The 18,171-nt window shown below is 36.7% G+C and overlaps 2 protein-coding genes across 15 annotated transcripts in view; one reads left to right on the top strand and one right to left on the bottom strand.

The window, feature by feature from the left end:
- Positions 1–5,781, bottom strand: part of PTPN13 (protein tyrosine phosphatase non-receptor type 13) — a 179,621-nt gene extending 173,840 nt beyond the window's left edge. For 8 of the 11 annotated variants that reach the window (XM_010983122.3, XM_010983125.3, XM_010983124.3 and 5 more), the window contains exon 1: positions 5,313–5,780. Coding sequence is in view for 1 of the 11 variants with exons in the window: in XM_031433342.2 (XP_031289202.2) it covers positions 4,268–4,346 (79 nt within the window). In the remaining 10 variants the exon portion in view is untranslated. Of the gene's footprint in view, positions 1–4,267; positions 4,738–5,312 lie in introns of those variants that run through there. The other 3 variants (XM_064486104.1, XM_064486111.1, XM_031433342.2) reach the window with 2 other exon arrangements.
- Positions 5,782–6,000: 219 nt separating this feature from the next.
- Positions 6,001–18,171, top strand: part of MAPK10 (mitogen-activated protein kinase 10) — a 438,616-nt gene continuing 426,445 nt past the window's right edge. For all 4 annotated transcript variants that reach the window (XM_064486057.1, XM_064486050.1, XM_064486053.1 and 1 more), the window contains exon 1: positions 6,001–6,388. The gene's annotated coding sequence lies outside the window, so the exon portion shown is untranslated. The remainder of the gene's footprint in view (positions 6,389–18,171) is intronic.

The raw sequence follows: 18,171 nt of genomic DNA, 5'->3' as shown, positions 1-18,171 counted from the left end.
CCCCAAACCCCACCAACTTTGAATATTTTTAACACATTCTCAGGTTATAGAATCTTTCTATCCTTAATTTAAATTATTCAACAAGAATAGCTCATTTTTGTTCCACAACTGCACAAGAACAAAAAGGAAAAGCATTAAAATATGAAAATGATACTGTAAACAAAATATTCCATCAGACATCCTTTTGATAAAATAACTCTCAACATTCTGGATCAAATTGGTCTGAACTGAGTAGGTAAAAAAACATATGTTTACATAAAAAGAAATACAGCATCTACCAATAAGGAAAAAAAACAAAAAACAAAGAAGGAATACCTTTAATTAAAAATACTTTGTTTCCATTTCTATCCATTTTAGTGTGTTTCTACTCAGAACATATTAACCCAATAAAGAAAACTTTTGACCTTTTTAAGGTCTGTTAAGGAGGGGGTGCAGCTGAGATAAACTACAGGGCAGTTTCTTCTAAGCTGTGCATCAGTGGTTAACAAGTGACAAACACTATTAAAATTCATGACATAATGTTAGCTTCTAATCATCTCAAACTGTTTAGGAGCCTCATTTTTGCTGAAGGGGATGCTTTCTTGCGGGAAGAAATAAAGTTTCTCATGTATCTGTATGTTCATGTTAAAACTAACAAGACGGTTTTCTGTTGGAGTTAAATTATATCATATGACAGCTAAGAGTCTCTATTTGTAAGAGAAAAAAAAAAAAAAAAAAGAACCTTCTCCAGATAGAAAAACTCTGAGTCAAATCCTAACACATAAGTTGAAGTGATGAGCTTCTCTATTTCCTGAAACGACCATAGTACAAGAGCAACGAAGCCGCTGGTTAGATTCCCAGCGTACTGATATAAATAATAAACAGAAGGACAACTCAAGTTTCTCCTCTCAGTTAACTCTGAAAAGGAAAACCTCACAATTTGATACAAGCAATTGAGAAGAGAGGTAATACAAGCATCAAAAAAGTGATATTTCTCCTCTTAAAAAAACTATCAAAAATACATAATTTTAAATTATAAGTCTGAAGGAAATTACTATATATATATACACATATCATATATATATCATTTCAGATGATGAGAAATTGGAATACAAATTTTAAAACCTCTAGGTTTTTGTGATGATAGAAATGTTCTGTATCTCAGCTCTTCGATACAGTAGCTAATGGCCACAAGTGACTACTGAGCACTTAAAATGTGCCTAGTGGGAATAAGGAACTGAATTTTAAATTGCATCTAATTAAAATTCATTTAAATTTAACCACATGTGCAGCTCTAAGGAACTGGAGGGAAATATTTATACCTTAAATTCTGACTCAAATAATAAAAATCCTGTAGATGGGCATATACATAGATGCTTCTGAGACGTATTTTATTTTTTTAAATTCTTGTGATTTATGTAAAGGAAAGGACTTTACAACATAAAAATGATGCTGTGTTTGTGGGAATCAAGTTTTTTACATTCACCTTCTAGAGAGGACTAGAATATTAGTTGACAAGTTGGCTCCATGTTGTAATTTATTAGGGAACTTCTAAAAATATGGTTGTCTGGGTCCCACCCCCAAAGTTCTGGTTTAATTGGTCTAAACTGAGTTCTGAGCATAAAGATTTTTAAAAGTTCCCCAGGTGATTCTAACATGCAGCCAAAGTATCACTAAACTAGAAAGAAAAACTCTTTTATTAAGCATAGATGCAGTATGCAACCAAGGACATTTCTTTGCTGGTCACCAAAGAGGGCCTTTCAACAACCCAGATTCAAGTCAAAACCCCTGAGGGCTAATATGAGTTACAGGTTCTAAACATTCAGGAATGATTCGGGTGTACAATCATAAGTTTTTGCTATTATTGACTGTTGTTCAATTATGAAAAAGAGATTAGAAAGGAAGGAAATAAACTATGAGCGTCAATTTTTACTTGCCGCCTTTGTGTATATTACTTAATTTCAATCCTCAAAATATCTTGGGAGGTAGATACTATTAAATTATTTACAGATGTGGAAAGTAAATTTAAAGACGTTCTCTAGGATTTGGACACGTTTCTGAGACAGTAAAGTACACATTCTTTATACTACAGTAGAATTCTCTCTGAGAAAGTTTGTTTCGGTTAATTTTCACACTGGAATCAAAGAAAAAAAAAGAAAAAAAGAAAAACCAAGGTTCAATGGTGGAGCACAGGATAAGTCAAAAAACGCTTAAACAGGTGCTTAAACCAGTTCCTGTTCCTGTATTTCCTCAGCACCTGATAGCAAACTCTGGGAAAAATATGTTCATCTGTGGTTCAAATCTACAGTGGCCTCAACATTAGACCATTCAGGAGTTGCTGCTTTTTATTCTAAGAAGTTAAACAATTGGTCTCCTACTGCCTCACAAGCTATTAGCTATACTTGTACATTCTTTGGACAGGATAGAACAGGATGCTTATTCACAGTGCCTGACACTAAAACAGAAATAAGGCAGGAGTCTTAAAGATGTTTTCATTTTGCCCCCTAGACTCACAGGATTGCTAGAATCGTTCCTCCTGGAGCAGTTTACAGACCACAGTTTTGATGTGACATATTTACAGTGCGTATGTAACTTTAACTTAGACCACTGAATGTCATATTAACTTACTCGCTAAAAACTTTTAAAACCCAGTTCCTGAGTTGTTCAACTCATCTTAATTTTCAAATTAAGAAAAGCTCTCAGAGAAAAAAATGGGAAGAGCAGAGCAACAGACCCTTACCCTTCCCATCAGCATTAATCCTTCTGAGAGCCAATATCCTCTCTCCTTGTTCAGGCCCTTACCTTGTAAAGGGACATTAACTCAAATGAGACACACTTGGTTACATCAGAGACCTGACAGGAGAAAACCTTCCATTCACCATTCTAATTAATGGCACAGACTTCTTCAAAGTATTTTCCAAAATAAGAATATGTTGACAGGAGAAACTCCTACCTCCTACATGCACTGGCAGGAGTATGGTCGTGTTTCCTTCCCATTTCAATGGCTTTTAATTACAATTTAATTAGACCACAAAAAATGTTTCATAGTTTATTTAAAAATTACAAACTCTGTCAAAGAGGAAGCAGCAGTGGCAGCAGCATACCCCAGTAGTCCCTGTCTCTAAGTATATTTGGGCTGGGCAATAAGATGAGCTGGAAAAATAATACATCCTCGATTGATATAAGCCACACTGATGCTTTTCCAATCCTTAACCTATTAAAAGTAGAATAAGGCAAGGATTTAATCTGTTTTTCTTAATAAAAAAATACATAATTCCATACCTACCATCTACCAAAAGCAACTGATTGGCCAATTTTTACATCCACTTCCTCCATTTGAGGCATGCCTCCAGAAAAATGCAATTTAAGTTTTATAACTTCTGAGTAGTTGCAGATACTAACCACTATATATAAAATAGATAAACAAGTTTATACTGCACAGCACAAGGAACTATATTCAATATCTTGTAGTAACTTTGGGTTAAAAAGATTATTTATGTTCCTATATGACTGAAGTATTGTGCTGTACACCAGAAATTGACACATTGTAAACTGACCATATTTCAATTAAAAAATAAATTTAAAAAAACCAACAATTTTTGACCGTTATCATAGTACCAAAATCTGTCCTTTAAATCAATGCTGGTTCTAATGGTTTGTGTATGTCTTACTTGTGACATGAAAAGCTATAAATATTTTTAGATGCTGGTAATCACCCTCTGAAAAATAAGTAGACTTTATATGCAAGGAAAAGTTTTGGTGGGACAAATGTAAATTCAAAGACAAACCTACACAATGGTTAAAAAAAGAAAAAGAAAAAGCCATAATACTCTAATTGTAGAAGTGAAAGACACTGCAAATTAGTTCCTCTTCTTAATAACCCCTAGATATTTTTTCTATTTTTAATTCCAGCTTCCATTCTACCATCTCCCCCACACATACTCCCACAAAGTCTCTAGAACATCAAAGTTAGAACACAATGTTATTAAGAAAAAAGTATAATAAATTTAAGATTGGATAAAGCAATTCGCCTCTGTATGACCTTCTGAATCAATATGTGCATGAATTTAATAAATAATGCTCCTAATTATATTAACACAAGAAATACTTTGTACCGTAGCCACAACCAATGCGAATGAAGCAAGTTTTCACTTTGATCCTGCCAACTCAGTCATCAAGAATTTGGGAAAATACCAACATTTGTTTCATAATACAGCGACTTCTTTTTTTTCCCCATCCTTTTGCAAACTCGGTAGACATAAATTTAAAAATCTTTCTAATTAGTTACTTGCTCCCTTCAACCCACTGATCAGGTGTCCTACATTTTGTTTAGGTCCCCGCCTTGAAAATAAACCCGATTGCCCCATTTTCTGAGAAGTAAACTCAGCTTTAAGCAGCTCCCTATGAAGTCACCGCGTTTGTTGTTTCAAAGATGCAATTAAGCGAAAATGACACAAGGCTGTCGAAGAGATTAGTTGAAGTGTGTGGTGTCGATGATACATGTGTAAGGCCAATGAAACTTGTATTGCTGTAAATCTATTTCAGTGCTAACATTTCTCCCCATTCCCCAATACATTCACAACAGAGGGAATTTAAACTTCGTAAAAACTTCTTGACTTTACCAAAGTTTCGGTACTACAGTCGCACGTAAGGGCAAGGGGTGTGTGTGTGTGTGTGTGTGTGTGTGTGTGTGTGTGTGTGTGTGTGTGTGTGTGTGTGTGTGTGTGTGTGTGTGTGTGTGTGTGTGTGTGTGTGTGTGTCTTGGAAGGGTGGCAGTTAACTCGAGCACGCAGAGAAAAGCAATAAAAGAGTTTGCATCAGGCAATGTCTCTCCGTCTGCCCCCTCTTTCCCACCACCCCACCCCCTCTTCCCCGAGCCCTTACATATACAAATTCTTCTGGGCGGCCTCTAACCACACCATGTCCACAGTCATTTACAGAAATTAGAAACAGACTCCGGGAGCCTTTCCTTTAGCACGCAAAGAGCAGAGCTGTAGCAGCATGATGGGGCAATGTCACTCCCTATTACCCCACAACTTTTACTCCCCCTCTGGAGTTTAATTCCCAAGAATCCAGCTTTCCTCCGCGGAGAACTTGGATCTACCTAATTCACAACAAAAGTTCATCTCATTCCTCCCCACCCTAGTCATCCCACCCCTACTCTAATTCACCAAAACACTAAAACCAAAGACAAGTTCCTTCCACCAGGGCAACAGGAGTTGATTTTAGGAACTGGAGCAAAAGCAGAGATGGGGAAGGGAGCAAGTGCGGTGTACTTCGGTTTGCACTTTCTGCACAAGCAGTCCAGAGCCCAGGACAGCTCTAGTCCTTACCTGATCGCCCGGAGACCCGGTCCTGCTACAGAAGCGCGGGGCGAGGGCTGCGGGGACGCGGCGTCGGGGCGGGCCGCCGGCAGCAGCCGCGGGCGCCGAGAGCCACCACCTCTTCTTCCCCAAACGGCTGCGGGAGTGGGCCGAAGAATCTGGAGAAGGAGCCTGGGGAGGGGGAGAAGAGGAGCAGCATCTCCTCCTCCTCCACGCCTCGGAAACGCCCCTCCAGCGGCGACCCCGGCCGACCGCCTAACCCCCGAGCGCTAGCGCACCCTCTCCGCTCTCTGCTGCTCTGCGCTTCTCCAAGGGCTTCGCCAAAACCCTCTGGCGCGGGGTGGCTCAACTCCTGCAGCCGGCTCCGAGGGCTGCCGAGGCGGACCGCGGAGCCTGGGAGTGCTGCTCGCCTGCACGACGGTCTCTAGGGGCCGGAATCATGGTGTGTCACCCTCGCCGCGCCGCGGCCGCGGGAGATACTCGTACCACTCCGGCTCCACCTAGGGCGGCCGCGCCGGCCCCGCCCCCGGTCCCGTCAATCAATCCTGTCCGGACTCCAGGAGGACTGTGAATCACCGACCCCTCTGGCCCCTCCGCCTCATTGGCCCGACGGCCCTCTAGCCCCGCCCCCTCCCTAGGGACGTGGTCGCCGGGGAGACCGGCGCTCGGGTTCCCATGACAACCAGTGCCTTGGGCCTGGCTTTTCGCGTTCTTCTAGTTTGCCAGACGCTCAAGTTGATGGCCCGGCAGCAAAGTTCCTAGCCCCTGTGGCTTGGACTCGTAATTTTAGGCCAAGTTGAAAATGCAGCCGACCGCCCCCACACTTCCAACTTCGGAGACAGAACGTTCTGGCCCTGGGGAGTGTGAGGAAGAGTGAAAAATGCCTAACTGCTAGCTCTTCCCTTGTCAGTCTAAATAGCCCCTCCCCCCGCGCCCTTCCTTGCCTCCAGCCTTGTTTCCATATTCACACCGGGCGGATTTCGGCTTTGAAAGGGTGAGGAGAAGAATGAGAAAGAGCAGGGCAGAGCAACCTCCCCACAGCAATATAGCAACTTGGAAATGGCGGGGTCAACGGAAACAGCTCGGTGAGTTTTCCCACAGCTGTAAAGTGATCTTCAAAGGTGTGGTGGCAGTACTTGGTCAACCCTAAGTGCCCTCAGGAAAACTCTCAGTGCCATATTTTTGAAGAAAAAAGTATGTAAATTCTTGTTATTTTCCTTCTGAGACTAAGGTAATCCTAAAGTTGAAAAATTTAAGTAAAAGGTTTAACATAGTCGAATAGAATAAAGAACATCCGTTTTTCTATATAGGCCTACACATTACAACTTGGCAAATGTATGTTCTAGCAGCTATTACCCTCCTGCAAGCTGAAAGATTTGGGCTTCAACAATTCACAAGAAATCTTACTGAATTCATGAGCGAATGCTATCTTGTCATTTGAGTTTCAGAAGTTTGGGTTTATTCTCAGGAGTATAAGGTAAACCTGGTATAAAGGAGACTTGGGGGTTAATTAGTCTTGGACCCTAGGTGAATCTAAACTTTATGGCTGGTTCCAAAATGGAGAGATCTGAAGCAAAGTTAAAGCTGCAATCCTGGGTTCCCTAGCCCCTGAGGCTGCTGTACACGCATGATGAATGAGGGAATTAATAGTAATGATTTACCTTTGGCAGCCCTTGAGTTTTCATTATCTCATTTACTAAATGAATAACTGTTCAGTGAAATATGCCTTGCAAATGTGCAGTGAATGTGATTACTCACAATGCTAAATACAACACAAAATGCATAGCCGAATTTAAGATTAAGGGCCCTGCCCTCAAGGAGATAACCACAGAGCCTAAGAAGGAAAACTAGCATTCCTGAAACAGTTTAAGATTATAGCTAGACTGTGCAGCCAAACATTAAGTACAGTAGTCAATGAGAGAAAGTCTGTGGTATGTAGAATGGGCTGGATTAGTCAGATTAAGGAGGAGAGGAATTTAAATTGTGCTTTGAAGGGTAAAGGAGTAGGATGAATGAAGCAAAAATGAGGAAAGACGTTTGAAGGAAACATAAAACCGAACTGCAGCAGAAGGAGTAGAGTGGTGAAAGTACCAGCCCAGCTGAACTAGAAACAAAAGTGAAGAATTGGAGCCCTTTCCCCATTTTCTGAAATAGGAGTTTTTAAATATTCTGGTTTAAGCCTCAGGGTGGTAAGATAGGGAGAGGTAGTTTTGTGACAATAAAAACCTTCCTGGAGTATCTGCCTCCGTTTGCCACTGAAGAAAAGGTCATGTATTTATTAGAAAGAAAAGTAATATCCATAATACTTGGCGTAACTTGTGAATTCATGTCAAAGAGAAGATATAAAGAGTGTGGTGTTGGAAATTTTCACAGAAGTCGACAAATCACAGTGTTGTGAGTTTTTTTCTTTCTTTTTTTTTTTTGTATTAAGACCATTTCAGGTGGTTGCCCTCAAGGCTTTTTCACCAGTAATCCTTCTGTTTTGTATGAGCTGAAAGGCTGGTTTTAAAATAAATGGCTGTGATACCAAAACCTGATAAAGAGTACACAAAAGAAAAATCTACAGGTGATCTCATTTTGGATATAATATAAAATTAAAACACAACATTACCAAATAGAATCTAGAACTACATTTTGAGTGATATGCCAAAGTTAAGAGGAATTATGCCAGCTATATAAGAATGACTCAACAATAAAAAATGTATTCATATAGTTGACTATATTAATAAGTCAAAGCTGTATGAGTGTCTCCATACTGAAAAGGAGTTTGTAAATTCCAGTATCATTCCTTAATACAAATTTTTAAAGAATATATTTTATACCAAAGCCAGAAACTTTATGTATAATGAAACAGTGTAATTATTCCCACTGAAGTCAGGAACAAAGCCAAGAATGCCCACCATCATACCATATAAGGAAATGATAGCCAATTAAATTAGATGTGGAAAAGAAATAAATATTGAAAATATCAGGATTGTCATTTGTTTGCAAATTATACAAAAACTCCAAGGATCAACTGAAAAACTTTTAGAAGCAATAAATGATGACTTAGGGTAACCAGTTATAAAATCAAGAGCTTTCCCATGTATAAACCATAACCAGTTAGAAAATAAAATATAAACAAGTCCTATTTACAATAATCACAAAAATTAATTAGGTAAAAATGCATACTAAGAGAAATTAATAAAACTTCAAAAATCTTAAACTTAAGAAACAAAAATGTTTGAACAAAGAAGCGATATACTTTTAGGTTAAATACGAAAATTGAAACACTATAAAATTATAATATTTTTAAAAAGTAATCTATATATCTGGTACAATTCTAACAAATGTCTAACAGAATACTTTTGGGAATTTAAAAAAATAATTTAAAATTTCATTTGAAAGATCGACCATTCAGAAATAACCGAAAAGATTCCAAAATGAGAATAAATGAGGAATTACACTAAACGATATTAAAATAAATTATAAATCACAATGATTAACAGCAGATTTGATATCAGAGTAGGTATGATCTATGATCAAGTAGGTATAGTTACATGGTAAAAGACGAATGCGCATCATTAAATATATGGTGTTAAGTATGGAAGCTCCTTAAAAAATTAAAAACAGAATTACCATATGACCTAGCAATTCCACTCCTGAGTATATATTCAGAAAAAACAAAAACACTGATCAAAAAGGTACACATTCCCCAATGTTCTTCATAGCAGCACTATTTACAATAGTCAAGACAGAAGCAACCCAAGTGCCATCAACAGATGATTGGGTTAAGAAGATGTGATCTATAGACATTTATATAGTAGAATATAAGTCAACCATAAGAAAGAATGAAATACTGCCATTTGCAACAACATGGCTGGACTGAGAGAATATTATGCTTAGTGAAATAAGCCAGAGAAAGACATATACTGTATGATATCACTTATATTTGGAATCTAAAAAGTAGTACAAATGAATGTATATGCAAAATAGAAACAGACTCACAGATACAGAAAACAAACTTATGGTTACCAAAGGAGAGAGGGAAAGGGCAGAGGGACAAATTAGGGGTATAGGATTAACAAATACAAACTATAATATATAAAATAGATAAGCAACAAAGATATACTGTATAGCACAGGGGATTATACCCATTATCTTGTAATAACCTATAATGGAATATAATCTGCAAAAATACCAAATCACTGTGCTGTGTATCTGAAACTAACACTATTGTAAATCAACTACACTTCAATTTTTAAAAATAATAAATAATTAAAAAATTCCTGCTAATACTAGTATATCACTTAAAATCATGAAATTCTCATGAGCAGGCATTTTACTTGCTCTGAATTATTACTGTGACTTAGTAATTAAAACAAGGCATTGAAAAAAAGAAATAAAAAATAAATGGTGTTGAAAAACCTAGCCATTTCTTGTTTACCTTTTCAGACACACGCATATACGCATACATACAGTTTTTCAAAGAAAAATTAGCTCATATACTGATCTAATACCTTGATTTTTTTTCACTTTATAATATCTGTTTGATCTCTATTATCAGATCCTGTAAATGAGCCTTCTTTTCTATGGCTGCATAATATTCTGTTGCTTCGGTGTATTATAATTTATTCAACTCCTCTCTTTTTAATGGGCACATAGGTTATTCCCACACTTTGGCTATTTTTCACAAGTTGAAATAGTTTTCTTTGTACTTGGTCCTGTTTTACATGTGGAGTAGAACTGCAGGTTTAGCTTTTATAAGTATAAGTGCTTGATTAAAGTGTAGGCACATTTTACTTTTTGGTAGACAAAGCTGAAAAGTGGTACAAGTTACAGTCATCCCAGCACATATGGAAAGTTTGATAGCGCTCTGTTTCTCCACACCCTCCCAGCACAGCATTATCAGACTTTTTTGACCTTTGCCAATCTAATAGGTACAAAATGCTATCACATTACAGGTTTAATTTCCATTCTCTTATGAGCGTCTTTTTGTATGCCTATAAACCATTTTATTTTCTGTTACCAAAAGTATTCTCTCATATTTCCTTCTAGAACTTTTATGGCTTTCACATTTTATTCTCTAATCCATGTGGAATTTATTCTAGTGTAGCCAGAGTTACCCAGTTGTCATAAAACCTTTAAAGAATTTTTAAATTTTACTACATAAAATATAAAGCTTCTGAAGAGTAATAAAAATAACAATGAGTATGAAATTTAGAAAAGCAATGAATAATTGAAAATAAAACAACTGTATAAAGAAAAATTAAAACAAAAATGAGATGTTTATAACTATCAAGTTGGAAAGATATTTTTGAAGACATATCTGGTATTGGTGAAAATATGTGAAATAGATCTCACTGTTGGTAGGATTATAGGTTCGCTTATTCCATCTGGGAGTGCAGTTGCAGTGTCCTTCATAAATATATAATGTTTATGTTCTTTAATTTACTCCATTTTGGAAATTTATCCTATAGAAATATTTACACACATGACCAGAGATATGATCAAGAATATTCTTTGCTATTAGTAGTCATAAACTTAAAAACAAAATAAATGTCCCTAATGGTGGAATGATTAAATTAACTCTGGTCACCCACATATATTACCTAGTGACAAAATCAAGTTACCATACAGCATGATCTAATTTCTTTTCAAAAGTACATGTATCTATATATATGATATTTATACTGTTAACAATCGTTTCACTGAGGGTTAGAAATATTGCATTTCTGAAATGTTTTTACTTAAAATCTTTACAACAAGCACATTACTTTTGTGTAAAAGGTCAAAGATGTTAAAAAAGACAAACTTCCAGCTATAAAATAAATAAGTCATGGGGATGAGGTGTACGGCATAGAGTCTATTATAGTAATACTCTATTGTATGTATGACAGTTGCTGAGAGACAACTGTTGGACAATGCTAATTCAGAAACTGGCATACCTGGTTTTTCTCTTAAAGAGTAAATAAAAAATTATTTCTCTTTTGCCAACTTCTGTTAAAAAAAAAAAACAAAACGATCAACATAGATTATCACTAACAATAAAGAAATTAGATAGTAGGCCATAACACAAATTTAATTGGGCTCCCACATGGCCCATGAGGCTTAGAATGTTCATCACCTGGGGACTGTCCTGGTTTCGCACTATGAGGAACGTTTTATGTGGGACCCATGCATCACCCCATAATGGTTTCCTTGAGACTGTATTCCAAGTATGTATGTTTTGTGCGTCTAGGGAAAGCACCTATACATTTCAACAAATTCAGAAAGGGGTTTATATTGCTCCAAGATATTGAGATTGTGTGCTTTAAGTGCCAGTGATTTTAAAATACTGCCTTTCACCTCAAAGGTTGCAATGAATTCTAGGCTAATCTAAATCTGTAAATAGCAGTGTTTTCCCAGCTGGCTTCTTATGTTCATCTCAATGTGAAATATTTGTATTCTGCTTTGTACCAACTATGTTAGTGTTTTTTTCCACCTTTAAGCCCAGAAACATTTCCTTTCTTGCTTACGGAGTAGGGACTGTGATGGGAACTTTGCCCAGGTGAGAAGCAGAAGCAAGATAAGTAATCCACCCAAACATGAGCAGGTAATTGGAGCACAAACTCTGACAGTGCTTAAGGAAGACTTTGTGAGGCAGTGCCAACTTTCAAGTGAACCAAGAATTAGCTAGGGAAAAAAATGCAGCGATGGAAAACAGATAGGACTACAATTACCCTCGGGTCCGTTGAATAAGCAGGTTATTTGGTAGTAGCTGAACTCTCTCTAAAATGTGAGAATTCCCATAGAAGGTAGAGTTACATGACAGCAATGGCAGAGGTAAGTCTGAACATTGGGAGGCAGCCTGCTAGCTCAGTATGATGAAAGAGCACAGCGTTTGCACTCAGGGGACCTAAGTACGAATATTGGCAAGTCACCTAATTTCTTTGAGCATCATTTTCTTCCTTTATAAAGTGAAGGAAATGAGAACAGCTGATATTTTTAACACATAATAGCCTGTAATATTCCTTCAGTATTCAACAGGATTGAATGAAATATGTGTATGAAAACTACTTGTAAACTTTAAAGCACTATTTTTAAAAAATCAGATGACAACAGCAACAACAAAAGCTGTACCGATTTTTTGAATAAGTGTCTTAGAATTAATGAGAAAGAAATTTTAAATAATCTCTTTTATTCTGAAGGGAAACTTTAGAAAAAATTTATTAGGTGCCAGGGCTAACTAGTCCTATGAAAGGTTAAAAGTCAGAAAAATTTGATTTTGGTGCTCCTGTAACTTCTACTTTTCTTTGCCAACCAGATTCTTAGCTCTTTTCCAATTTTCCCCTACTGGCTCCAAACTGGCCAGGCCTTATTAGTTACTCTGATTAGGGCTGGCACTGTGTCAGACTAAAAGCATTCACCTACTCCTGCTTGATTTGCCAGGTGCTTAGTGGCTCTACCTGAACCAAAAAATATTTCTCTCACCTGAGTAGCTACACTGGTAGTTCTCACTTTTAGTCACTGAAGAGTTAAACAGCAAGGTGTTAACTTTAGAAGGTTGAAGTTAAAAGTCGCTTTACCTTCCAGCTTTCTCTCTCTGCACATTAGTGTGATTGATTTATCACATTAGGTGGTTGTCACTTTAAACCCTGGGGGTGAGAGATACTGGAGAGGTAAATTTTAATTAATGAAGGGGAGGCAGGGAGGAGGGAAAGCTAGTTTCGGTGTGAGTGGAAGAGAAAGCAAGAAAGAGGAAATTTGGTGGGAAAGAGGTCTGTGGTATGAGGGTGACCATCAGGGCTCATGATACCAGGGGAGGGGACCAGAGGAGTATAGGTAATACTAAAGGGGTGTGGCACAGAAGTCAAACTGCCTAATTCACAATTTTTGCTAGGGCTGGTCCTGTCTCTGACTCATTTCTACTACTTGTCGTGGCAAGTTATGTAACCGCCTGTTCACTTCGGTTGAAAGGGAGTGTGGCAAATAAGCATAACCCTTGTGCTCTTTGAAACTTAGCTGTGTTTGAACATACACAAAGTAATTTAATGTGACTATGCGGTCATCTAAATCTGACCTATAGGAACTTGCCTTAGGGTTCATGACTTAATCTTGATTTTTTTGTGTGTTCCCAGAAACGGAAACCAAATCAGAAGTTAAGCTTTCTAGTTTATGTTCTGTTTTAAAAAGGGTGATTTCACACTGTCTGCTGGGAGTGAACTGCTATGCAAGAAAGTTGATCATTAAAGGCTTTGTTGGGCAGAATTGGAATGTTTAATAAAACAGAGCATCAGTTTGTAAAACATTTCTTAAAAGCTGATTGCCTTGGTTTTTGCATTCTCCCCTGTAATATCTAGTAGAAAATTTAGGAGGAAAATGGTGTTATTTATGGAAACTAGTTATCAGTTTAGGGCCAAATCCATACTTACGATATCATATAATTGGGAGAAGTGTTGAACCTGCCACATTTCACAAGTACGTAAAGAGAAGAAATTTGTCTCAGAGAGTCCTTTAGTTCATCTAAAAAGTTAATAGTAGGGAACTGTAAGAAAAAAAAAATACACATGTAATTTAGACATTTTATTTTTACTAAAAACCTATCATTATACATTCATTAGCCAATCTTTCGATGCTGGGCTAAGGTCTTTTTGACCATGAATCTGCTGTTTAGAGTTCCAGGTTGTCTTGTTTACATAAGCCGTTCCTAAATGTAAAATCTACAATTTCATGTTCTATTTCTTGTTAAAGGAAATGTAGAACTTGAGGACACTTGTAAATAGTATAAATTTAGAGTACTTCTTTATTTGTATAATACATTCCAATTTTCTTGTTTCTGTAATTTGTGGCAGTAATTTATCCTTTCATAGCATTCAACTTCATTTTTGAAAAACAGTGGTAAACTATACATGATACAAAATTTATCATTTTAACCATTTTAAAATTTCAACTTCATTTTCAATGGGGAAAATATCTTTTACACTTACTCTTAATAAAGTATATAAAAATTAAATTACCTAATTACATTAGCAAGAATAACACACATTATAAGTTTGGGAAACTAAAACAGTTGATTTTGATGTAAGCTTCATAAAGGCAGGATTTTTGTCTCTGGTATTCAGTGCTGTGGCCTGGAGCAGTGCCTGTCACATAGTAGGCACTCAAACACTATTAAAGGAATGAATGAATGGGTCTTAGTAGTTACAACTCAGCTGGGGGAAGGATGACTATGCAGGTATATGCCATGACATAGCCCATTAGTAAACACTTATTAGTAAAACACTGTTTTATAGAGGAAATGGAGAATACTAGTAAATCTAATGTTTGACTAAGTGGAGATCATTTATGGTGCTTCTATTTTATTTTGAAAAATCCCCATAAAGTGCTTAGCACAATATCTTATACACAATAAGTGTTCAGAAAATATTAATCTCTGTTGATTTTTGGTTGATATCTTTATTCTTATTACTCTACTCAGGGAGGGAGAAAGAAAAGGGGGAAGGGTAAATAGAAGAGATATTAACATTGCATATATACTTTTGGGGTATAGAGGGGAAAAGAGACTTTTCTACTCCCTCAGAACAGTTACTAAACTATACCGTTAGTGTGAACTCAAAGAAAAATGATCTCTGTTGCCTTTGATCAGAGAATATACTCCAATTACTCCATTTTGAAGAGAATGCTTCATTGTAGTTTTAATGATCCTCCTTTCCCTCATCCAGTTCTTTTAATGGAAAAGTCTTCTCGGTACCACCAATGGCAGTCTGAATTAGATGAAGAGTTAAAGTATCTGTTAGTTAAAAACAAATTAGCCAAAGATGACTCTCTTTAAAACTCTCACCATCTTGAGCTATGGACTGGATTCTAGTCACATTAATAATACAAATTTAGCCCCTTCTGCTACCACAGAGCCTGTAGACTCCTGAAAACATCTTACCTACTTCTCATATTTCCAGGATTCCCCAAGAGATAGTTCATAGTGCTCTGTAACGTTTGTCTTTGTTCTTGTGCTCAAACCTTCTCCTGAAAGTCTAAAGCCTGAACATCGCTTGCAGCAGGGAGCTTGCCACTTCCACTGCTGCTGAGACCCTCCATAAGAGAATCAGTGCTGGTGTCAAGAGGATTGTCTCAGTGCTCCCGAAGCTGCCCACCAATGAGTAACAGCGGGGCTGGGCTCAACGGCAGGAACCAGGCCACCACTGTCACCTGGTTCTTGCAGCAGCACTGCTTGTGTTCACTATATCACAATGTCTCTGATGCAATTAATTGTTCTTTGAGGATGGAGGTGAAGGGAGGTAATCCCCATGCTGTGCTTTCCCTGTACAGTCATCACCCTACACAAACACAGACTCACACACACTGCTCTTTTCCTTCAACGAAAAGTAAAAACACTTCTGTGCATAAACTCATTCAAATAGACACTTTGAGGAATCACCAGCCCTCCCTTTCAGCAAACAGCCAGACTCTGATAATCAGAATATTGCAGGAGGATGCAGTGAGGATCAGTATCATTCTCTTTAAGATAAGAGCTGTCTTATAGTTAAAGCACAGCTACAGCCACAGTTTGGGGAATCTGACCATTTTTTTCTCAGTAGAATATGAACTCTTTGAGGGCAGTGCATCAGAAAGGCTATCGGCTCCAAGTAACAGAGTATCTGCTCAGAAGTGGCTTAAACAAAAAGGGTTCTTTTTCTCGCAAGAAATGAGGTGGTAGGCAGCTGCTTGTGTGTCCAGGCTGGGTCACTGCAGTTCTGTTTGCTTTCCTCTTACAATCACAAGGTGATGCTGTAACTCCAGATACCTGGTCCTCTTTCAAGGCCAGAGGAAGGATGGAAATGTGTGGGGCCAGCCTTGGCTGTTCCATATATATATGTATACACACACACACACACATACAAAATTAAAAGCTTCTCCCAAAAGGCTTTGCTTCAGTATTCTTTCACCTGCGTATTATTGGCCAGAATTGTGTCCTCCTAAACTACAAGGAAAGCAGGGAAGCAAGTACTTAGCTCTTCTAGCCTCAAGAGAAGACAAGCATAGGAAACAGAGTTTGGAAATGGATGTGGGTTTATTAAGGCAATCATCAGTGTCTGCTCCTTCAGTATCCCTAGCATGGGAGTACTACAGGCAGAGTCAAGATTCAGCGAGTGGTGAGAGTAAGTCACATGGATATAGTAACAATGAGTATTTCCGTGCATCTTTACATAACAAGCAAGGACTTTATGGGCTATTTCAATTTAAAACAAATTTTAAATGAATTATTTGTATTTTAATAATGCAATATTTTTATAAAATAATATATTTTTATATCACATCAACAATTGTATTAATAACATGTTCAACTATAACATAGTAGTAAAATCAAAATATAAATAAAAGTTATCAATTAAAATGCAAAAATCTTATAAAAGCTTAAATTTTATTTAGTGTCCTTATTTTCTCATTTACTATAGAAAATTTCCTGTCAAATTACTAGTATTTCAGGGTTCATTTGTTTAGTTCCCAGTTTCTGTTTGATGGTCATCAGTGCAGGCCGCTGCCTCTTTCTTCCCATACTGTTGTATAAGTGTTTTTTTTTTTTTTTTTAAGATGACAGACAGTTATTTCGGTTTGCTCTAGTTATAGGTTAAGCCAAGTAAGATGTAATAGCTTTAAGGCACAAGAGACCTGTTTTGGAGGAGAAAACAGAGAGCCAGGATAGTTAATTTGATATGATCATGAGTGCATAGTTTTGGTAAAATAAAGATGTTGATAATATTTGCATTATTGGTGCAAAAACTGTTGTTTAATTTTGTCTGTTTAATACTACTATTGTTATCATTCTCTGAAAATCATATATTTATATTAGTAATATGGCATCTAGCCCTTGAAAATAATATAATTTTATAACGTACTTCTAACAATGTAAAGAAATATATACTAGCCATTTTACCTTGGACATTTAAGTTTCTTATTCCCTAAAGGGATTGTTTTTGACTTTGAAAGAGCTAGAGATTACTTTTGGCTTATCTTTTCTATTTTTTTTTTCATAAATGGATTTGATGTTTGTTACTACTTTCATTTCACAGATGATAAATATTTGTTGTACTTTTGAAAACAAAGAGAAAAACCTGTACATTTATTATGATGCTCCTGACAATTCTTATTATTCTTGGCAGCTGATTAATAATATTTTAACAGAAAATAAATCTTTTGGGGGCATGAGTTCTGCAAATCATCTTATCCACATGCCACTTCAGTGTTTGAAGAATGGCTTATCATGTTTTCCTAATTTCTAGAAACGTATCCATGCCAACTAATAACATACGAGAACATTCAGCTCAACTGTTATGTTGTTCTTTTATTCCTATTAATAATGTTTTTAAAAATTAATAGTCTCTTGAAAGATACATGGATATAGATTATATAAAGAATTCTAAATTCTTAAATCTCATCTTCACTGAAAAAGCACACATATGCACGATGACAATGCACAATGATAACTCAGAGAAAGATAAGTTGGCTATGTAAAACTGAACAGGAGTGAACATACAACTTTGTTCAACAGAACACCCATTTGGGGGATTTGATGTGACTGAAATATCATTAGTGGAGTTTTGATAAACTGCTTACTGTTTTTCTTTGTTTTATTTTCTTGCTTGTGAATACACATAATTTTCATGGAAGAATCTTGATTTAATTTTCTTAGCTGATATAATCTATATTTGACAGTTTTTATCATATTTTTGATAGCACATTATTATTTTTAAGTTTTAGAAAATTGGAAGGGGCAGATGCCTTCTCTGCTTATAATAGTTATTCAATACATGTTTAATTTCTTCTAATGATTTTGCATATGTTGACATTTTTTCCTTTTCTATTTTGAGGCATGCAGCTGCTCTTCCCCTTTCTTTCTGTAGTCTTTTAT

This window comes from Camelus dromedarius, chromosome 1, assembly GCF_036321535.1.
Source record: "Camelus dromedarius isolate mCamDro1 chromosome 1, mCamDro1.pat, whole genome shotgun sequence".
Lineage (NCBI taxonomy): Eukaryota > Metazoa > Chordata > Mammalia > Artiodactyla > Camelidae > Camelus > Camelus dromedarius.
The sequence above is the reverse complement of the archived record's forward strand: the minus strand, read 5'-3'. Positions and strand labels throughout refer to the sequence as shown.